Source organism: Triturus cristatus, chromosome 6 (assembly GCF_964204655.1).
Source record: "Triturus cristatus chromosome 6, aTriCri1.1, whole genome shotgun sequence".
NCBI classification, from domain to species: Eukaryota; Metazoa; Chordata; class Amphibia; order Caudata; family Salamandridae; genus Triturus; species Triturus cristatus.
The window spans coordinates 1,772,554,275-1,772,574,215 of NC_140589.1; the positions used below are offsets into that span (position 1 = coordinate 1,772,554,275).

Below are 19,941 nucleotides of genomic sequence, written 5' to 3' on the forward strand. Positions count from 1 at the left end.
ATACAGCGAATATAACACTTTACATCACGGATTTTACACTGCGATGCATTCACAACGCAGTGTCATAACAACACAAGTCGTTACAACGACTTGCGCTAGATGGCGAGTTGGACTTAGGAATAGTATGATTTACTATTCCAACTTCAGGGTGTGCAACACTAGGGAAGGTGTTGGAATAGTAAATCATACTATTCCTTAGTCTAGAGAGCCATCTAGCGCAAGTCGTTGTAACGACTTACGTAGTAATGGCACTGTGTTGTAACAACGCGGTCGTTGTAATGACCGCGTTGTGATTGCATCGCCGTGTAAAATCCGCAATGTAAACGGTTCTGCAATAAAACCAGCTCCCTGCAAAGTGAAAATGCTTCTCAACCAATCAATCAGGGATTTGTAAAGCGCGACTACTCACCCGTCAGGGTCTCGAGGCGCTTGGGGGGGGTGCTGCTGACCCTTCTGGATGTGGAGGATCAATCGAAGAGCCAGGTCTTGAAGTCCTTCTTGAATTGGGTCAGTGACGCGGATTGCCTGAGGTGGAGGGGAAGGGTGTTCCGGGTCTTGACTGCGAGGTAGGAGAAGGAACTGGAGCTCGCCACCAGAAATAAAACTAGCTAAAGATATTAATCGACCCAACAGAGCCACAGTTCAGCACCTTTAAGGATTTGCCCATTTTATCATGCCCATAAAAAGAAATGAGTACCTGGCGCTCATTCAAGTTCTACACCTGAGATGGGTGAAGGTCTGTGGGCTGGCACATCTATAGGTAATTAATTTATTCGTGGAAGTAGGTGTGTGTGGGGCCCCGTCCTTAAACAGCTCATTTCCCCCATGGGCCCTCTCTCCCCGGGTCAATGAAAGAAAACCAGCACAGGAACTGTGGGGACCTGGGACCCGGTTTCCGAGGCACAGAGAATCACAGGGCCTCTGCTTTACACCTATCCTGCTCATTTGCCAAATGGCGGGAAGAATGCTTACTTCTGCTCCTATCTGCTAGGAACAGAGAAGGTGGGAGCAATATTTACCCGAGGCTGGCCCCTGCCAAGTTTAGGGAGCCTGGGGATCCGCAGGAGCGTTGGGGCTCTCCCTCACAGGACCAGAACAAAAGGCAAAGTTTGTGGACCCTCCCAAAAACTATAATGTGGCGCAAAGCTGCACATAAGATATGCATGGATTTCTGGCCTGGAGCTCCCCCATAGTGTTTAGAGCGGGCTTATTTGCATACCTCTCTCTTCTTTTGATGGCCAAGGAGGGGCAGTGGCACCACCAACAGTTTTGCAACATTTTGTGGGGGACTGCGGGAGGTGCAACAGCACCTCCCTAAAGTGGTTATAAAACTTACCCCAAGTTTCAAGGGGTTTCAAAAAGACCCATGAGAGTTTAATATTGGAGTTAAAGTACTCCAGAGCTGGAGCTTCTGTTTATAACTCAGGAGCATAGAGGTCCCTTGTGATTGGTTCTATTGTTGCATTGTGTAGTCTGATAATTGTGAACGAAAGCCTCTAGCACATGCTTAATGTTGTTCTTACTGTTTTATTTATTTGTTTCCCTTGTCAATGCATATAGGTCTGCCTTATGTATAATGTTAACCCTCGTATATTACGATGTTGCATCTGGTATAGGTAGTGTGGCTATGGGGTTCTTGATCCACCAGGCGTCAAATGTGATGGAAGGTTGTCACTAAAGGTATTGTCATCTAACCAATGTACACATCTGTAAATTAATGCAAACTATTTAGTAGTGGGTTTAATAAGTAATTTTCCAAAGCAAAAGCATTGAGGGGACAATCATATATTGAGTGGTGTTGCGTGCCAGCGAAAGGAGATTACTAACCCATAATACCTCCCCTGAAAAGGCCTTGGACTGCTCTACTTTGCTACCACGACAGTCACGTGCTACAATGGATTACTTGGATCCCATTTAGGAGACAGTTGTGGACCGATTACTTGGGCCGGACTCAAATCCCACACATCTAATAACCTTATTTGCTACAGTCTCAAACAAACATTTCTAAAAAAGTAAAATAGTTTTTTTAATGCAATCCCAGTGGAAACATGGCTACGTTTGAAAAAAAAAAGTTTTACTTTATTTATAGGTACTCACAGACATGGTGGTCTGCTGACCCTAGCAGAGGATCACACCTGTGATTGCCATAAGTCGGAGTGAGCAGCAATTTCCGACTTACCTTATGAATATAAATGAGGTAGCTCAGATTGGGAGTCACTTCGATTCCTTGTTTTGTGAACTAACCTATTCATACATAGGTCAGTTTACAAAATAAACTAGTGATCGCAAAACGTTACTGTGCAAATTGTGACTGCTTCCTGCCACCACATCTTAATACGTCTGGTGTCAAATTCTGTAGAACTGACGAAGTTGGATTCGCCACACCCGCAAGCCTGGAATCTCTTGTATGGTGATGATGTTTAGTGGCTAGGGTATTGACTTTGGCACCAAAAGACTTGGCCACACTGTCTGATAATGGGTATTTCAAATTATCTCATGGTGCTTCAATTCCATCGGGTGCCAAAATTGGGAGCATTTCCAAAGTCCCTAAATGCTAATATCAAGTGCTTTATAAATAACACCACATTTACATTCATAAATACTACCTCAAAGAAATATACATCCTAATGAGGGACTGATCTGTAGTTATTAAATATTTTCAGTCTACGTGAACTATAATATCAGATGTCTGTGGAATGTCACTGGCAGTGTAACAGTAACATTGTTTTTTTATGTTCATACTAAGCAAAATAATTTCATGGTGTGCATAGGTGGTGTAAGAGTAATGAGTGCTTTTAATTTTAGATTGAAAACCAAGACCTCTGCCAAGTATGGACTTTCGTCTCAGCCTCGACTGGTGGATATCATTGCTGCAGTGCCTGCTCAGCACCGGAAAGTCCTTGTACCGAAGTTGAAGGCCAAACCCATTAGAACCGCCAGTGGGGTAAGTCATGTGAAGAAACTTTGGTGTCCGATCTTGACATCTGCTTTATGAGTGAGATGGCCACTTTCATTTAGTGGACGATGTAAAGAAAATCAGCCGTACGCTAATGATTTGTGATAATGGTGAGTTGGCCTAGAACATGTGCATGATATATGTTTACTACGTTTTATATGACCATGACTTTTCAACTTTGATGGATGAGTAGGTGTTCCATTCCCATCTTGCATTTATTTTTTTATTTTCGTTTTTGTATTTCCTTACTTTGTGTAACCTGTTTTAATTGCCATACACAGATCTGCACTTTTCACTGCTTTTGTGGCACATTTTGGAATTCAAGAAGTTGATTATTGAACCTATTGAATTGCAACTGCTTTTGATCTTTATTTATCTGCACAAAATGTGTAAAGTCTGTTGGCTTGGGAGACGATTTTTATGTTGATCAGACCCAGTGATTCATGATTAGTAATAGAAGAGTAGTAAGTCTTAGATGTCTGTATCGACTCGTGAAAAATTCATTGTAATATTCATATTGTCTTCTGATTCCCAAACAATATTGCGGTTGATGTTCCTATATGTATAGTGTGTTATATTTATATAGTGTGAATTTAGCCAAAAGTGAGCTGTTCAGGGTCAAAGACACAGTGAGTCTGTGGTTTCCAAAGAGCTCAACCCTGTCACCTTTAAAACTTGATATGGCACTTAGAAAAATCTCCTAGAAAGCTCAGTATAGGCCTTCGTTTTATCTGCATAGACTCTGGACTTCGACTGCATTGGGAGTTTATAGGGAACCCTAAGGGATCTTTTGGCCTTACCTGGTGCCCATACAATACCATGTCTAACGCATGTTAGAATTACACTAAGGAAGCTGTGGTTGGAGAAACTTTAGGCAAAGCAGGAGGAATCTAATTCCATCTAAAAATTGGGAACATTAAATCGGCTTTACTGGGAGTATATATCTGTAGAAACCATTCGCAGAAGAAGAGGCATCCTAACTACAGAATTCGCCAACTTCAAATTGCTCCCTGTGTTAGAAAAGACAATTGATGAAATCCCGGCCCCTATGGCTAGGAAATTTTATTTACATTTCAAGTATCAGTCTCTCCCCACCAGAGCCTTCTGTACTAAGTGGGTTAATGTACAATATGTGGATGATGAGTGTGCAAGGCGCAATCGGAGACCATGCCCCCTATTTTATTATTTTATCTGCTTATTGTCTCCAGAGGAAAAAATGGATACTGCCGATGTGCAGACATCTGGTCACTAAGAGGCACCAGGAGGCATTATGGATTATAAGGACTGACAATTCTAGGTTGGTGGTATTCGCTGTTGCGAGATTCCTTACGACTGCCTAGGCCTGGCATTCAAAGTGTATCCGAGCAAGTGAATAGGACCTTACATGATGATATTTATTTGGGAAGGCTTGGATGAGCCCTTCTCACCTTTGTATTTAACACCGCCCCAACCTCCCTGTAGACCGATTATCATGCAATTTAACTTCTTGTACTCGCCCATGATTTTGTGACTGTATTTTTAGCACTGCCTTTTAGCTTTTTATAGCTGTGTTTTAACCCAATGTAATTGTCACTTTGTAATATGATTAATGAAGAGTCCAAATGAAAAATTGCACCTTGTTGCTTAGTGGTCCACTCAACTCTATCCTATACCCCTAACCAATGCACTCCTGACTAACACAACCAAAATCCATACCATACTTAACTATAACCCTTCCAGACGCACACAGACCCCCCTTTTATCATTAACAAGCCCATACTCAGCCTTCCATCGTTTGTCCAACCAACACCCTCCTCTTCCTTCTACCACAATAACACAACAACACAACACGTACATGCCACAGCCCCACACATTTTAACTCTTGCAGCAAACAAGTCTAAAACAGTCTTCAATCTACTTCATCCCCTACTACACACAACATACACTCTAATCACAAACACATCACCACCCCCTTTACCTAACAAATTCCACTCACAAACAATAGTATACAAACCAATCCATCTGATAAAACAAATACATCAGCACCTCTTTTCACTACTCCTCAAAAACAAAACATATCACACACATCAGCACAACAAAATCTCTCAAGCACAACACCTCATAATACTTAGAGTCACAAAATACAATCATACACCCACCTTTCAAACTACACAAATGAACAAACTCCAATGCCAAGCTTTCTCTCTTCCACCACACCTGGTGTATATACAGCACCAGGTGTGGTGGAAGAGAGAAAGCTTGGGATTGGAGTTTGTTCATTTGTGTAGTTTGAAAGGTGGGTGTATGATTGTATTTTGTGACTATAGCACAGCAACTCTCTTCCAACCGCCTCTCATCCATTGGACAATTTAGAAGCTTACTAAATGACCCACATGCTGCACCACCACCACTGACTCATACACCTTCTGCCCTAAACAAACGCAAACAATATAAGCTACGTGCCACACATCACAACTTTGCTTCTCCATGTCTACTGCACAACAAGAATACACCACAAAAACAACACAGCACACCAACTCACTCAAACACCGTCTCCACCACCTACGCACGCAGACCCATCAAAATGCCTTCTTAGCCTGTTGGATGAGGAACACATTCCAGAACAGCTACACAAATGCTATCCTAATACAGACAATGCCAGCACTAAAAACACACTTGCTACTAACCCACACAATACTGATCACTCTTCTACAAAAACAAAGTCTCACTGTCACCAAAGCACATTCTCTAAACTGTCCTCTAATAAATGCTCGATCGCTGTCTAAAACACAAACATCAAATCTGCGACCTTCTCACCGATGACAAACCAGACATACTATTCATAAATGAATCATGGTTGGGAGATGATTTGGCTCCAGTCCTGCATGAAGTCCTCCCTCTAGGCTATCAAACGATCACCCAAAATCGTATAGGCAAAAAAGGAGGTGGCCTAGCTGTTGTGTTCAGGCAAACATTACATATCACTAAAGTTGACAACATCTCCATAAAGAATTGTGAGGTTCTTCTCACAAGATGCAATCCTACACCGTCTTCCTCCTGTAACTTCCTGCTCCTTTACAGACCTCCACCTAGCAAGGTGACATTCCCAGACTCGCTTCTAGACATGGTCTCAAACCTGATAAAAACACACTCCAACCTATGCGTTCTGGGTGACCTCAACATTTGGTTTGACAAACCCAATGTGACCCATCCAAGAACAATAATCACTGGCCTACAAACACTGAACCTGCATTAGATTGTCCACAAACCCACACACATCGCTGGACATATCCTAGATGTCATTTATGCTAATACCGAACTAGTTACCTTTCAAACTATAACTAAGGTCACATGGTCAGACCACCGTTTGCTTGCTTTCCAACATAAAACAACACTGAGCAACTCATCTAAAACCACCTTACGTGCATCCCCCTATCGACCGTGGAACACACTAAATTTGGAACACTTAGAAACACACTAACATCCAGTACAGATCTGGAAACAATACATTCTGTTCAAAAACTATATGAGTGGCTACAGGAAGCTTTTGATATCCTGATACCACTCAAAACAACACAACAGATCAAAAGAAATCAAGACATACTTCACCTATAGAAAATTAACAGATTATACTAGTCTGCTATCAAAAAAGCAAAAAAAAGGTACTATTCAGACAGAATTCAAAATGCTAAATGTGCGAATAAAGAATTCTATAAAATACTCAATGAATTTCGCAAACCAAATTGCCTGGAAGGAACTTATCCCATTACTCAAGATTTCACAGACAAACTGGCAAATCATTACACGGACAAAGCAGACACTTTGGACTCGTACTTAAAACAGAGACAAAGCACCAGCATTAACCCTTTTACAAAACAACAATCCAAGAATACTCTAACTCAGCCCCTCCGTTCCTCCCAACACATTTTACACAACTAATTAATGAACATGGTCAAAGCAAGCAGGCATGCCGGCAGCCCTTCTGACCTGTGTCCACCGCAAACTTTGAAGACAATTCTTCTAACGACCTCTGCTGCCACTCCAGTAAGAACAATTGTCAACGATTCCTTAACTACCGGAATATTTCCAGAAGAACTCAAAAAGTCATACATACATCCTTAACTGAAGAAAACAAACTTGGACCCGCTGAATCCTGACAACTACAGACCCATTACAAATGGATCTTTCCTGGGCAAACTGATTGAAAGAGCAGCATTCGCCCAGATGTCATAATTCATTGAAGACCATGCCATTCTTTCAGACTTCCAAACAGGATTCCGTCCTGGAAGAGGCACACAATCTGCCCTCCTTGCCATCTGGGATGACCTGAAGAACACAGTTAACCGCAACAGCGTTGCTGCGCTACTCCTCTTGGACCTCTCGGCTGCCTTTGACATGGTTGACATAACACTTTGATACAAAGACTCTACGAAGCTGGCATAGAGGTGACTGCTTCAGACTGGATCACGTCCTACCTTCGAAACAGAACTAATGTCATCCATACCCCACTTATCTCGTCCAAACCATACTCCACAAAAGCTGGGGTCCCTCAAGGCTCTATCATCTCACCCGTGCTTTTCAACATCTACATGAAGTCATTACCGGTACTGATCAATCAATTTCAACTCGCGTGCTATAACTATGCAGATGACACTCAAATACTCCTTCAACTGGAATGCCCCAAAGACATTGGAAACTCGCCAATTTTCAGTTGTCTCAGAGCTGTGGATCAATGGATGACTTGGAGCCATCTCAAATTTATTGCTTCCAAAACGGAAATACTCACGTGTGGCGATTGGAAACATTGACCCGCTTGCCTCCTGGCCTGATGAACTGGGATCACCGCCTAAAGTATCCTTTTCAATCAAAATAACAGACTAACATGTCCACTTCTCAAATTTCATATTTCACTATACTAATTCACCACTAATCCTTTATGGGTTCCAGAGTAGCGTGCTACTCGCCGAAAAAAAGCGCTTCAACACCTCATTAGGGGTAGCAAATACTATATAAATGCAAACCTTTCTTCCTCTTCTATCCCTCCGCTATCCTTCTTAATCCAAATAACTGACTAATATCCACCACTCAAATTACTTTCATATTTCACTGTACTAATTCACCACTAATCCTTTATGGGTTCTGGAGTAGCATGCTACTCGCCAAAAAAGTGCATCAACACCCCATCATGGGTAACAAGTGCTATATATACATATATATATGCAAACTTCTGTCCCTCTGCTACCCTTCTCAATCCAAATAACTGACTAACATATCCACCACTCAAATCAAAATAAACTTTATTCTGTTTCACAGAGGAGAACCATAAAAGTTGCAAACATGCAATTGCATAAAAACCATAAGTCCATTAAAATACAAGTTAAAAATGAAATAAATTACACACCCTTCCAATTTAATCTATAATCACAAAGTGCAATGTGCCATAAAAATCATCACTCCTTTGAGGATTTAACCATATAATGTAGTCTGAGCCTTCACATCTTAATAAAATCCTAATGATACATACATTGGCTAAACATCCAAACCAGCCCTGGTTTTCACAATGGATTTAAAATATCCCACAATGAAAGGTAAACAGTCCTCTTTCAACAACTGCAAGTACAAAAGGGAGGGGCGAGCCTGATTAAAATCCATCTTCTTTAAAATTGGAACCAAAAAGTGCCTTTGAGGGACTACATAAAAGTTACATATAAACATAAAATGCAGCAAAACCTGTGGAGACTGACCGTCGCAGCCACAGAGTGCTAGCACATGTCCTCTACTGCATCCCTTCAGCCTTGCTAACAGGAGGTGAAAGAGGTTCATCCGAAACCTAGTAAGTAAAAACCTCTCATGTGTAGATAGGGATCCCAAAAGATAAGGCTCCGTGAATGGAGTTGTTTTAAGCATTAAAAACTTACAAACACTTAACATCTGCAACTCCTGTTCGTCCCTATCCAATTTTCTTTGGGCTAAAAAGGCTTCCCTGATTGATTCCACATCTTTCTTCACAATAGTTTCAGGCTTAAAAAATAAATCAGCACGCCCTACCCCTTCAAAGCTGCTTTTAATATAATTTATCCAGGGGATTCAGGTTGCGTTATCAAGGGACATACATTCTCGTAATATCAGATGGTTAGTAGTTAGTTTCTCATTCAGCCAGCACTTCAACCAAAACACAAGAGGGCGTAATTACTTTCATATTTCACTATACTAATTCAACACTAATCCTTTAATGGGTTCCGGAGTAGTGTGCTACTCGCCAAAAAGCGCTTCAACACCCTATCTGGGGTAACCAGTGCTGTATAAATACAAACCTTTTCCCCTCGTCTATCCTTCCATTATCCTTCTCAATCCAAATAACTGATTAATATCCACCACTCAAATTACTTTCGTATTTCACTATACTAATTCACCACTAATCCTTAAGGATTCCGGAGTAGCGACGCTATTCGCCGAAAAAAGCGATTCAACACCGCATCAGGGGTAACAAGCGCTATATAAATGCAAACCTTTTTCTCTCTTCTATCCCTCCGCTATCCTTCTGAATCCAAATAACTGACTAACCGTTCCACCACTCAAATTACTTTCGTATTTCACTATACTAATTCAACACTAATCCTTTATGGAATCCGTCGTAGCATGCACTCGCCGAAAAAGCGCATTGACGCCTCGTCAGGGGTAGTCAGCGATATATAAATGCAATTACAATACAATACAATCTGCACAGGCCTGCATATAGTTGACCTGGGGGTAAGTAGGATGCTCCTCATGCATCAAATCCCGTCCCGTAGTGCACTGCTCCTTACAGATGGGTGGTCTGCTAAGTCATTAGGTACAATGACATGTTGGTTTTACAGAACTTAAGTATAGGCATTGAAAAACCATAAAGGCCCTTTTGTTCAGTAGAATTGGGGCATCTGCATTGTCTTGTATGAAATTATATGGACCCAAGCTTATAATGTTTGCATTTTTGAGACTTTCGAATTGTATGGCACTTATGTATACTGATTGGTTGGTTTTATTATGTTTTTTTTTGTACTTTTATGATCCATTGTGATTGACATAAAGTTTTATGATGTTGATTTGAGGGGTGGTTGGTTTCTAAGAGTGAAATGGACTGTTACTGCATCATGATGCTGTGTTCTTTATAAAGGTGTGTCTTCAGCTGTTTCCTAAATCAGAGAAGGGTTGGAAAAGTTCTAATAGCTAAGGCTGTCATTCCAGAAACTGGATGCTCAGAAAGAGGTCTATTGCCATTGGCTTTTCTTGATATTTGTACTGCTTCTTCAGTATAATGGTTTCCTGGGTGCAGGGCTTCCAAGAGTCCCCAGAGACGGCACACTTGTCAGCCAAATAAACAGGGATATCCTTCAGCCATATAAGCAGGGATATCCGTCGCTATGGCTTTGTAGATGATGCAGCTGGTTTTGAGGATTGTGGAGCCTGAGAAGAGGAGCCAGTGAAGTTCCATTAAGGTGCGGGTGATGTAGTCCTATTTCTTCAGGCCCCTGCTGAGGTGTGCTGTCCTTTGAGTGGGGGGGGGGGGCATTGTGGATCAGGGCACTGACACCATCTTGATGCAAGATTAACAAAGCTTGAATACCATTTCTGAAGTTTCTCTCTCTGGGCAATGATTTCACCTTCTTTGGTTGAGAGAGTTTGGTCCATGCCGTATTAGTGTTCTTGGGGATGTCTTTCTTGGTATTGGGTGAAATTTGGGGGTGCTAATCAGGAAGTCTGTTTGGGTGGGGTTAAGCTTCAGGTGGGTACTGCACATGCATATATGGAATAGTTGTGGAAATCGAAAATAATTGCTGTTAGCATGAGCTGAAGCCATCTTGTTTGCAGCCTCCAGTTTGATAGCCTTGTGATTCTGCCGTCTTCACTGTTGCCTGCTTTGCTATTCTGCTTGAGTCATCAACTTTAGTTAACTTCTTCTGCACTGAGCCAGAGCAATGTATGAGGTCAGAAAGGCCTGTAGCTGCTAGAATGCATCTGTTTGTAATTGTAACTGTCTATCATATCCTACTGATGTAAGCAGCTCTGTTTCCCCTCCCACTTTTCTGACTAAGTGATATCCATCTGCCCATGTTAGTCGATAGCTATTCCTGTGTAGGCCTGTACCTTCTATTTGTAACTACATGCTTACTCTGCAACAAACTGTGTATAAAAGGCCCATGGTTTCTGTATTCCATGTGCTACCTTCTACAGCACCTGAGTGTGTTGTATTGATGTAGTCCCACTCATGAGCAAGTAATAAACTTGTTATTTTGAATTCCAGCTTCAGTGCCAATCTCTTTGTTAGTCTAAGGACCCGTGGACAAACTTAAGGGTGAACCCTGCACCGGTGTGCCCCTGAAAAGGCACATTTCCACAGTTTGGCGCCCGACTCGTGGGGCTCTTCGGAAACGCGGCCATCCGAAAGAGTGGTCTTGACAGAGGAATATAATCATACTGAGGAGACGTCCTGCACAAGGAGACCTTTTGTCTTTGCAGACCGAAGTGCTTTTCCGGTTTTCCCCCATTTGACCCTCCAGGTGGTGGCCGGTCCCAACTGAGATCTCCTTTGGCGCAAATTTTGCAGTGACCATTAGGTCGACCATGAGATTGGCAGCTGGAGGTTGGAGACTTTTGTTTGGTAAGGTCGCTGAAGCGACACTCTTGATTTTGGGTTTGCTTGGCCAAGATTCTGGATTTGTTTGTTTGTTTATTACAATAAATAAAGGCAGGTAATGTGGAGATTTTTCTCTACTCTGATATATCTGGGATAAGTAATATTTTACTACAGTTTGGTAGCATGCCTGCTCCTAGCTTCGTAGGTTGTGTTGCTGTCTTGGTGGTACCAAAATGGATTTAGAAAGTAGTCAGCAGGCTCCCCTAGAGGGGACACCTAATAGGTACATGTATATTAAATACGGTATTTCTTCCATAATGTATAGTATACTGTGGAACAAATATATACGAAAAAGGATCCTGATCTACGATGGCCAGTAAATGGGTCATTTGATTTTAAAAAGATTCAGTATGTTGAGCAGTGTCTGTTTAAACGAAAGAGTCGACAAGATATGTTTGATTGGTGTACGAATGTGGGAGAAAGAAGTGTATGAGAGAGTGAGGAAAGAAGAAGCTATAGCAGAAAAAGAACAGCGAAAAACAATATATAAAAAAGCATTGGAATTGAAAAATAAGGAGATGAAGGAAATATAAGAAAAAGAAGATAAGGAGCGTCGTTTAGAGGTAACTGAGAATGAAGGTTCTGATTAAGAGCATTTGTCTTTAGAAGAAAAAGATGAAGACAAGCAGGACGGGCGGAAGATTCGCTCTACTTTGACTAATGAATGCAAGGCCACTCTTAGATTGGCTGCTCGTAAAGCAGCTCGTGGGAGTGCCTCCACCCCAGAACTCATAGCAATGGTTCAACAGTGGATAGATTTAGAGCGGTTATATTTTGTAGAGACGTTTACTTGGGAAGTAATACTCAGTTTTAGAAACCATTCTGATGATTGAGAGCCCTTTGATATAAATTGTAATTATAAACAATTAAGTGATGGCACCTTTCTTCCTTCACAGATGCCTGATCTAATTAGGCGAGTGGTTAAATTGCGCACTGAGATGTTCCATCTGCGAGAGGAGAAAAAAGCAGCTGGTAAAACTACAACTGTACAAACAGTTCAGACCCCGGAGCGACAAGAGGGAGCTATGGGGACAGATAAAGATACTAGTGATATTGAAGTTACTATGAAACCCATGTGTGAAACAGCACCTCCTGTATTTTCCCCCAAAGGGAGCGGGAACGAATGGTGATAAAGATTCAGATGATGCAAAGGGATATTTTGTTTATAATTGGGTCTACACTCCTTGGAGTAGAGCAGACATTATGGCTCTTAAAGCTGCATTGCCCGACCCACGGAAAACCCGGCCGCTTTTTATGAAGAAGTGGAAAGAGGTATTCGCTCCTGTACCATGACTCTGCCAGATATTGACATGTTTTTTGAACTTCTTTTGCCCCCTGATATGTGGAGATCAATTTGGAAGGTAGATGGTAATGTAGCCTATGGTGATACTCGGATGCATTTAGAGCAAATAGATGTGGCTAGAGAGCCTGCACAGAAACCACAACAGGAGATATTAGATCTTCCCAAAGCTATTGTGATTAAATTGAAAACTCTTATACCTCCTAAGAAAATAGATTGGACTACATTAGCATCTTATAAACAGAAAGCGGATAAGTCCGTTTCTGATTTCTTTACATGATTTGAAGAGACATTCCATTATTTTAGTGGGCAGTCATTGACAGATTACATGGGTAAGCATCTGTTCGTCAACAAATTTGTCGCTAAGATGTTGCCAGAAATAGCCAGTCGCCTAAGGTCCAGCGAGAGTTCATGGACTACATCTTCCACAGTCTCCCTTTTGACTATGGCTCAGTATTATGAGTGACCGGAATTGGAAGCAAAAGGCAAGGAGGATAAAAAGGTTAAGGGTCTAAAAACGAAAGTTATGTTGGCTCAAGTCTATGGTCCCTCATTTAGAGATGGTGGTAGAGGTGGACATGTGATGTATCGCCCTGGTGTACCCTCTTTCCCTCGAGCAACTTTGTCTTCTGATCAGTGTGCTTATTGTAAAGAAATTGGACATTGGCGTGCTGCGTGCCCCCTTTTGCAAGGTCAGCAGTATCAGCGGGGTAGAGGAAGTATGAGAAGCCGCCCAGGAAACCCAGGAAATAGGTGAGGCATGGATAATCGTACCAGAATTGAGGCAGTTGAACACCATCCAAATTATTTTAATACCTTTGATCGACGAAACCAATAGCAAATGTCTGATTATTCGGCTGATGGTCCTAAGGATTCTGATTATGCATAAGAATGCCTAGGATGGGGTAAGGAACCGGTTGAGGTCCCAGTAGATCAGAGGGGTCCCTATGTCGATGCAAATGTCTTGGGTTCTACTGATCAGTTTCTGGTTGATACAGGAGCTACTCGTAGTGCTCTGTCTAAACAATTGGTTCCCAGGGCTCCCCTGTCTGGCCTAATGATAACATCGATAGGCTTCGATGGGACACCTACACTTAGTCCACTGTCACAGCCACTTGCATTTAGTCTTGATAAATTCACTGCAACATGTCCATTTCTGCTTTCCCCTAACACTCCGGATAACATTGTGGGTATCGATATGCTTAAACATTTTCGTGCTACAATACGTTGTTTCCCAGAGGGTGTGCGTGCTATTTTAAACAATAACTATCCAATGGTTGAGAGATCTTGTCTTATTAAAGAGGATACTGCTTTGGCATCGTTACCTAGTACCTTGTGGGCTACATCAGATACCGATGTGAGACAAATGGTTATCCCACCAGTACATATTCAAGTGAAAGAAGGTGTTTCTTTGCCTTCAGTGCCCCAATATAAAATATCTCGGGAAGGCGAAGAAGCATTGATACACATTGTTCAGGATTTGATTAAGGTGGGGGTTGTAGAAGAAGTCCCTTACAATACCTGTAATAGCCCTATTCTTCCTATTTTGAAAAAAAACACGGATTCTAAAATTTATAGATTCATCATTGATTTGCGATAGGTTAACAAGATCGCAGTGCCCCAATATCCGGTAGTCTCTGACATCACAACACTTCTTACTATGGTTCCTCCTTCTGCAACTACATTCAGTGTGATCGATTGGAAGAATGCATTCTTCTCGATACCTATTCATCGTGACAGCCGTTATTTGTTCGGCTACACTTTGAATAATCGATCATTCAGATTTGTAGAGCTCCACAAGGGTATACAGAGAGTCCTAGCATTTATAGCCAGGCATTGTAAAGTTAGCTTGATTCTTTCCCTGTGCCAAAAGGGGTGGCTCTTATTCAATATGTCGATTACATCTTGTTGGCTGCCGATACCCCTGAACAGTGTGAAGAAGGAAAACTGTTATTGCTATCATTCCTTGCCTCTCATGATCATCAAAGTCTCTCGGAAGAAATTGCAATTTTGTACCTTTTTAGGCCACCCCTTGTCTAAGGAGGGATGTGCACTTACACCAGATCGCATTCAAGCCTGTGCCCCGTACTCAGAAGGATGTTCGTGCACTGATTGGCCTTACTTCTTTCTGTAGGCAGTGGATCCCTAGCTTTTCTCACATTGTTAAACCCTTGTTGGCCCTTTTGACTAAAGACACTCCGATGCCCCTCCCATGGACTACTGAATGCCAGCATGCTTTCCAACAGTTGCGTCAAGCTCTTTGTTCTGCACCAGTATTAGGAACTCCAGATTACACTAAGGCTTTCACACTCTATGTACACAAGAGGGACGGTTGTGCTCTCTCAGTTTTAACACAGACACACGGTGATAAGCAGCGTCCTTGTGCATATTTCTCAGCTGTCCTTGATCCAGTCGCCCGTGCGCTGCCTGGGTGTTTTCGAGCAGTGGCGGCGACAGCTGTGTCCATGTGTCAAAGTGAGGGAATAGTCTTGTCGCACAGATTGCTTGTGCTCGTACCCCATTCAGTTGATGCTCTTTTAAATCAAACGAAAACACAACATTTGACTAGTGCCCGCTTGACAGGATATGAATTGACACTTTTGGCTCCTCATATCACACTGAAAAGATGCTCGACTCTGAATCCTGCTATATTATTGCCACTCAGTCTCAGTCACAAGAGTTGCATGATTGTATATCCCTTACTGAAGAACAAACAAAGGGTCATGTTGACCTACAAGATACGCCCCTTTCTAGTGTTGATGGGGGAACTGTGGGTTGATGGGTCCTGCTTGAAGTTGCCTGATGGCACGACATCTGCTGCCTATGCAATCACAACACTTCAGACAGTAGTTGAGACAGCTAGTATTCCACAGAAGTCAGCTCAAGCAGCCGAGTTGATAGCACTGACAAGAGCATGTGAGCTTAGTACAGATCTACTTGTTAACATCTACACCGATAGCCGATATGCTTTTGGAGTGGCTCATGATTTTGGGCAACTCTAGAAGTAAAGAGGCTTTCTTACTTCACATGGGACACAAATAGTGCATGGGGAATTAGTACACAATCTCCTTACTGCCTTGACATATCCTAAGAAAGTGACAATTGTTAAGTGTAGCGCACACAAGAAAGTGACTGATACGGATCACACAGCTCGTGAGACTGCAATGCAACAAAGTACTACACCCATGTATGTAGTTAAGTCACAGGCTGAGCGTTGGCATGATACCAGGCAAGAGGTACTGGATATGCAACGATCTGCTTCTGTTGAGGAATTAGACCAATGGTCTAAGGAGGGAACATTGGATGATGAGGGCTGTTGGAGGAATAAAGAAATGACAAAATGGAAGTTACTCGCAGCCTATTTACATCCTATGATTCACATGGCACATGGGCCGGCACATGTTGGAGCATCCTCAATGGCAAAGCAGCTTATGCAAGTTTGGGATCATCCAGATATTGCCGTCACAGCTAAAAAGATAGTCGAGTCTTGTCTGATCCGTCTCCAATATAATCCTGGAAAGGGAACACGAACTCCAGCAGGAGGGTTTGCCATACCTACTGCACTTTTTGAAGTCCTGCAAATGGATTACATACAGTTTGAGCGTTGTAACAACCTAAAGTATGTCTTGGTAGTGGTTTGTGCCTTCAGTAAATGGGTGGCGGCATACGCTACGAAAGATAATACAGCTCTTACTACAGCAAAGGTGCTCCTAAAGGAGTTTTTCCCCAGATTCAGCATTTGTTGAGTATTGTGGAGTGACAACGGACCCCATTTTATTGGGCAAGTTGTTGATTACCTCATGAAAGGGTTAGGAATTAAACAGAAGTTCCATGCTGCTTTTCACCCACATTCAGCAGGGCTAGTGGAACGTTCCAATTCTACCCTCAAACTAAAATTGGCCAAAATACAGGCTTCCACATCTTTGAAATAGCCTGATGCACTGCCATTACCACATACACGATCTGGCCTCACACCATATGAGGTAGTTTTTGGAAGGCCAATGAATATATGGGGGATTCCTAAGCCACGCCCTATACATGATGTACCCTATGTATTGATGAACGACAATTTGTCTCAGTTGACTGACAGTTTGTCTTCTATTTATCAACAGGTTCAAGAGACTCTTCTAGACAGGTTGCAGGGTGAGGGCCATATTCTACGGCCTGGGGACTTTGTCCTAACGAAGTCCTTTCAGCGGACCAGCTCCTTGGAGCCTCGTTTGCGTGACCCTGAGCAGGTGCTCTTGGCTACCAGGACTGCGGTTCGAGTGACCAACCGGAAGAACTGGGTCCACGCAACCCATTGTTGGAAGGTGTTGCAGGACCTAGTGAGCCCAGCTGTGTTGGCAGATCATCGCGACATCCTGGACACAGAGAAAGGACAAGCCACGTCACCTGAAGGACCTGAGGAAGTCTTCCTGGACCACACGATCCCTGATGCATCTCGACATCAGCTGCGACCCCAGAAGAGAGACACTTCGTGCTAAAAAAAAACTGTGTGAGCCACTGTCTTGGATAGTGAAAGACTGAGTTACAAAAGGGGGTATTCTTTTACTCGGCTCAACCTCAGCGAAGAAACCAACGTCTGCCCAGGACCTTAAGGCACCATCTGTTTCGTTGTTCTACGGCAAGATGAACATGCCTGCGGAGAAGAAGTCAACTGCGGCAAAACTTTGTGATTGAAAGAGTATGTTCATTATTGGACTCACTTTGATTTTTGTCATCATCGCTACAATAACATGGGTTGTAGAGGGAGTAGCTCCTGCTCGAAAACTACTGACTGCTACTACTCCTGTCACCGATATTTTACTCTTCCCTATCATGAAAAGAAGCACCGAATGTCATATCTCAGTAACACTTTCATACAAATGTTGCATCACACCCGTAATGCTACGAACATTACCAACTGTTGGTTGTGTGGAATGATGCCAGCTCATCAGAACAAGCATTTGCAATGCAATAGGTCTCGCATCATTAAATATTGAGCTATTGGCATTGCTAAATAATGCAACACCAATAGCTGAAACTTTAATAATGCGAGACCTATTGCATGTACAGAAAATATTAAAGGTTGATATCACTGACTCTCACTGGTGATTTAGGAGGCCAGGTATGCAGTGTCTAATAAGTGAGATATAAGTCTCTTTGGCATAGGTTTGGGCTCCCGTCACCATCGCTCCCACAGGATCTGCCATTGGTCGCGCTATGCAGTAGTTAGGCTGAACTTTGATTTAAGGTTCTGTGATCTGCAGTTCACATCCTTAGGGAAGCCAATTCTAGTCAAACAGCTGTCCTCAGCTGGACAGGTGGAGCTGGGGATGGGCCTTGGGGAGTGAATGTGCTGGCATGCCACTCCTGTGGGAATAGGACTCTCTGCAGTACATAGGTTGTTTGGGATGGTGCCTATCCCCGGACGATCACTACACACATTTTATTACTTGTATCTCTCTCCACAGTATATGGGTTATCAGGATCGGTGCATCCCCCTTCCTAAACAAACCGCACAGAATTGGGTAGAATCCAAATCACAAGTTACAGAGTGGAATCAACCGCCCGCATAGGCCTCATCATGTTGTCAAAGTGTAAAATATTTGTTTCACGTGGTCACACATTCCAAGAAAGTTTCCAAAACGTACCAATGTGGCCGTTTGGGGAGCAGATTTCCATCTCTCCCAGCCTAAGTGATGGCAAGTTTAGATATGCAGAATGCTGAACTTGAAATTTGAGGAAATCTGTGGTTGTCACGTGTGGCACCTTCAGCCAATTCTGTTGTGTTGGCCACAGGCCTTGTGCATTTTTGGAAACATACGGCCTGACCTAGTACAGGAAAAGTGAGATTAGAAGTCAAAATGTAATATGTTGCTGGCTAAAAGTCCAGGACAGGCTTAAAGTGTCACCTTTGTTACAGATGCAAGTGTCAGCCAGCGGTGCATCGAGGATGCCAGGGCACTTCAAGATAACTTCAAGAAAAATCTCCCCTGCTCTCCCCTCATCCCCTGATTGTGTAATAAAAGGTCGTAATCACTGAATTTAAGTGCGCCCGTGCACCGCTCGCACCGACACCTGTTGCACCAATTACAGCCACACCTTCGGGGCAGTTTTGCTTGCGTATTGGACTGCTAACATCCTCCTCCGCTCCCATTGGTGATTCGCCCAATCATTGGCACATTTTTCAAGAGAAGTTGATTCAAAGCTCTTGGCTGAAAAGCCAGCTTGCAACAGCATGCGCGCGACTATTCCAGCAGGAAGGGTGCCCTCGAGAGGTGTGTATGTGGCCATGTGACGTAGATGGATGCACTTATACAGCACTCTTTTTATGGTTCATAGAAGTTACGTTCCGCTCGCCCTGCCTTCCAGCTTTGCCTGGTTAATCATCCCTCTGCGCCCAGCCAGCGCTCCGCAAGCAGCGCACTCAATCAATGTTATGAAACTTTTACATGTGGTCGCGCTTACCTGTTGTTTTGAGAGGACGACGTACTCCGCCTCGTATAAGATAGCCGTGCTCGTCTAATTAAGGCTTGGAGCGCATTATCACTCCATAAAGCCTTTGTTTGCAGTTTGAACGTTCGGAGACGAGCATTGAGCAGGGGCGGAAAACGAAACCAGTGGTGCACGCGCCCCACAGAGGAGCAGGGGCGAGGGAGAGCGGCAGCGAGGCGAACGCGCGTGCTAGACACGGAGGGGAATGGGCGGAGCAAAGGTGGGACATGTGCCCGCCTTTACCCAATTGCGTGCCGTTTAAAAAAAAAAAACACGCGAAAACCAATGGCTGCCGGCAAAAGCAAAACCACACGCACGAGCGTGTGGTCAGCTTTCAAAACCCCATATTTCACCTACTAAATGTCTTGCGCTGCGCGAGCAGTGGAATGCACTGCAACACTAGGCGCAAGACCTAAAAACTACTAATTTCGCTGGACATTAATTGATTACCATTGTTTGTCTCCAGTTCTCTCAGAAAAACCGCTCTCATGAACGTGTTCTGAAAGAAATTAATAATTGTTCTAGAATTGACACTAGTGACTAATTTTAATT

The 19,941-nt window shown here is 43.0% G+C and overlaps 1 protein-coding gene across 1 annotated transcript in view; it reads left to right on the plus strand.

Moving 5' to 3' along the window:
- ELP3 (elongator acetyltransferase complex subunit 3) overlaps positions 1-19,941 on the plus strand; it is a 797,912-nt gene that overhangs the window by 24,073 nt on the left and 753,898 nt on the right. The window contains exon 3 of the mRNA XM_085613064.1: positions 2,806-2,944. Within this exon, the coding sequence (XP_085469190.1) occupies positions 2,806-2,944 (139 nt within the window). The remainder of the gene's footprint in view (positions 1-2,805; positions 2,945-19,941) is intronic.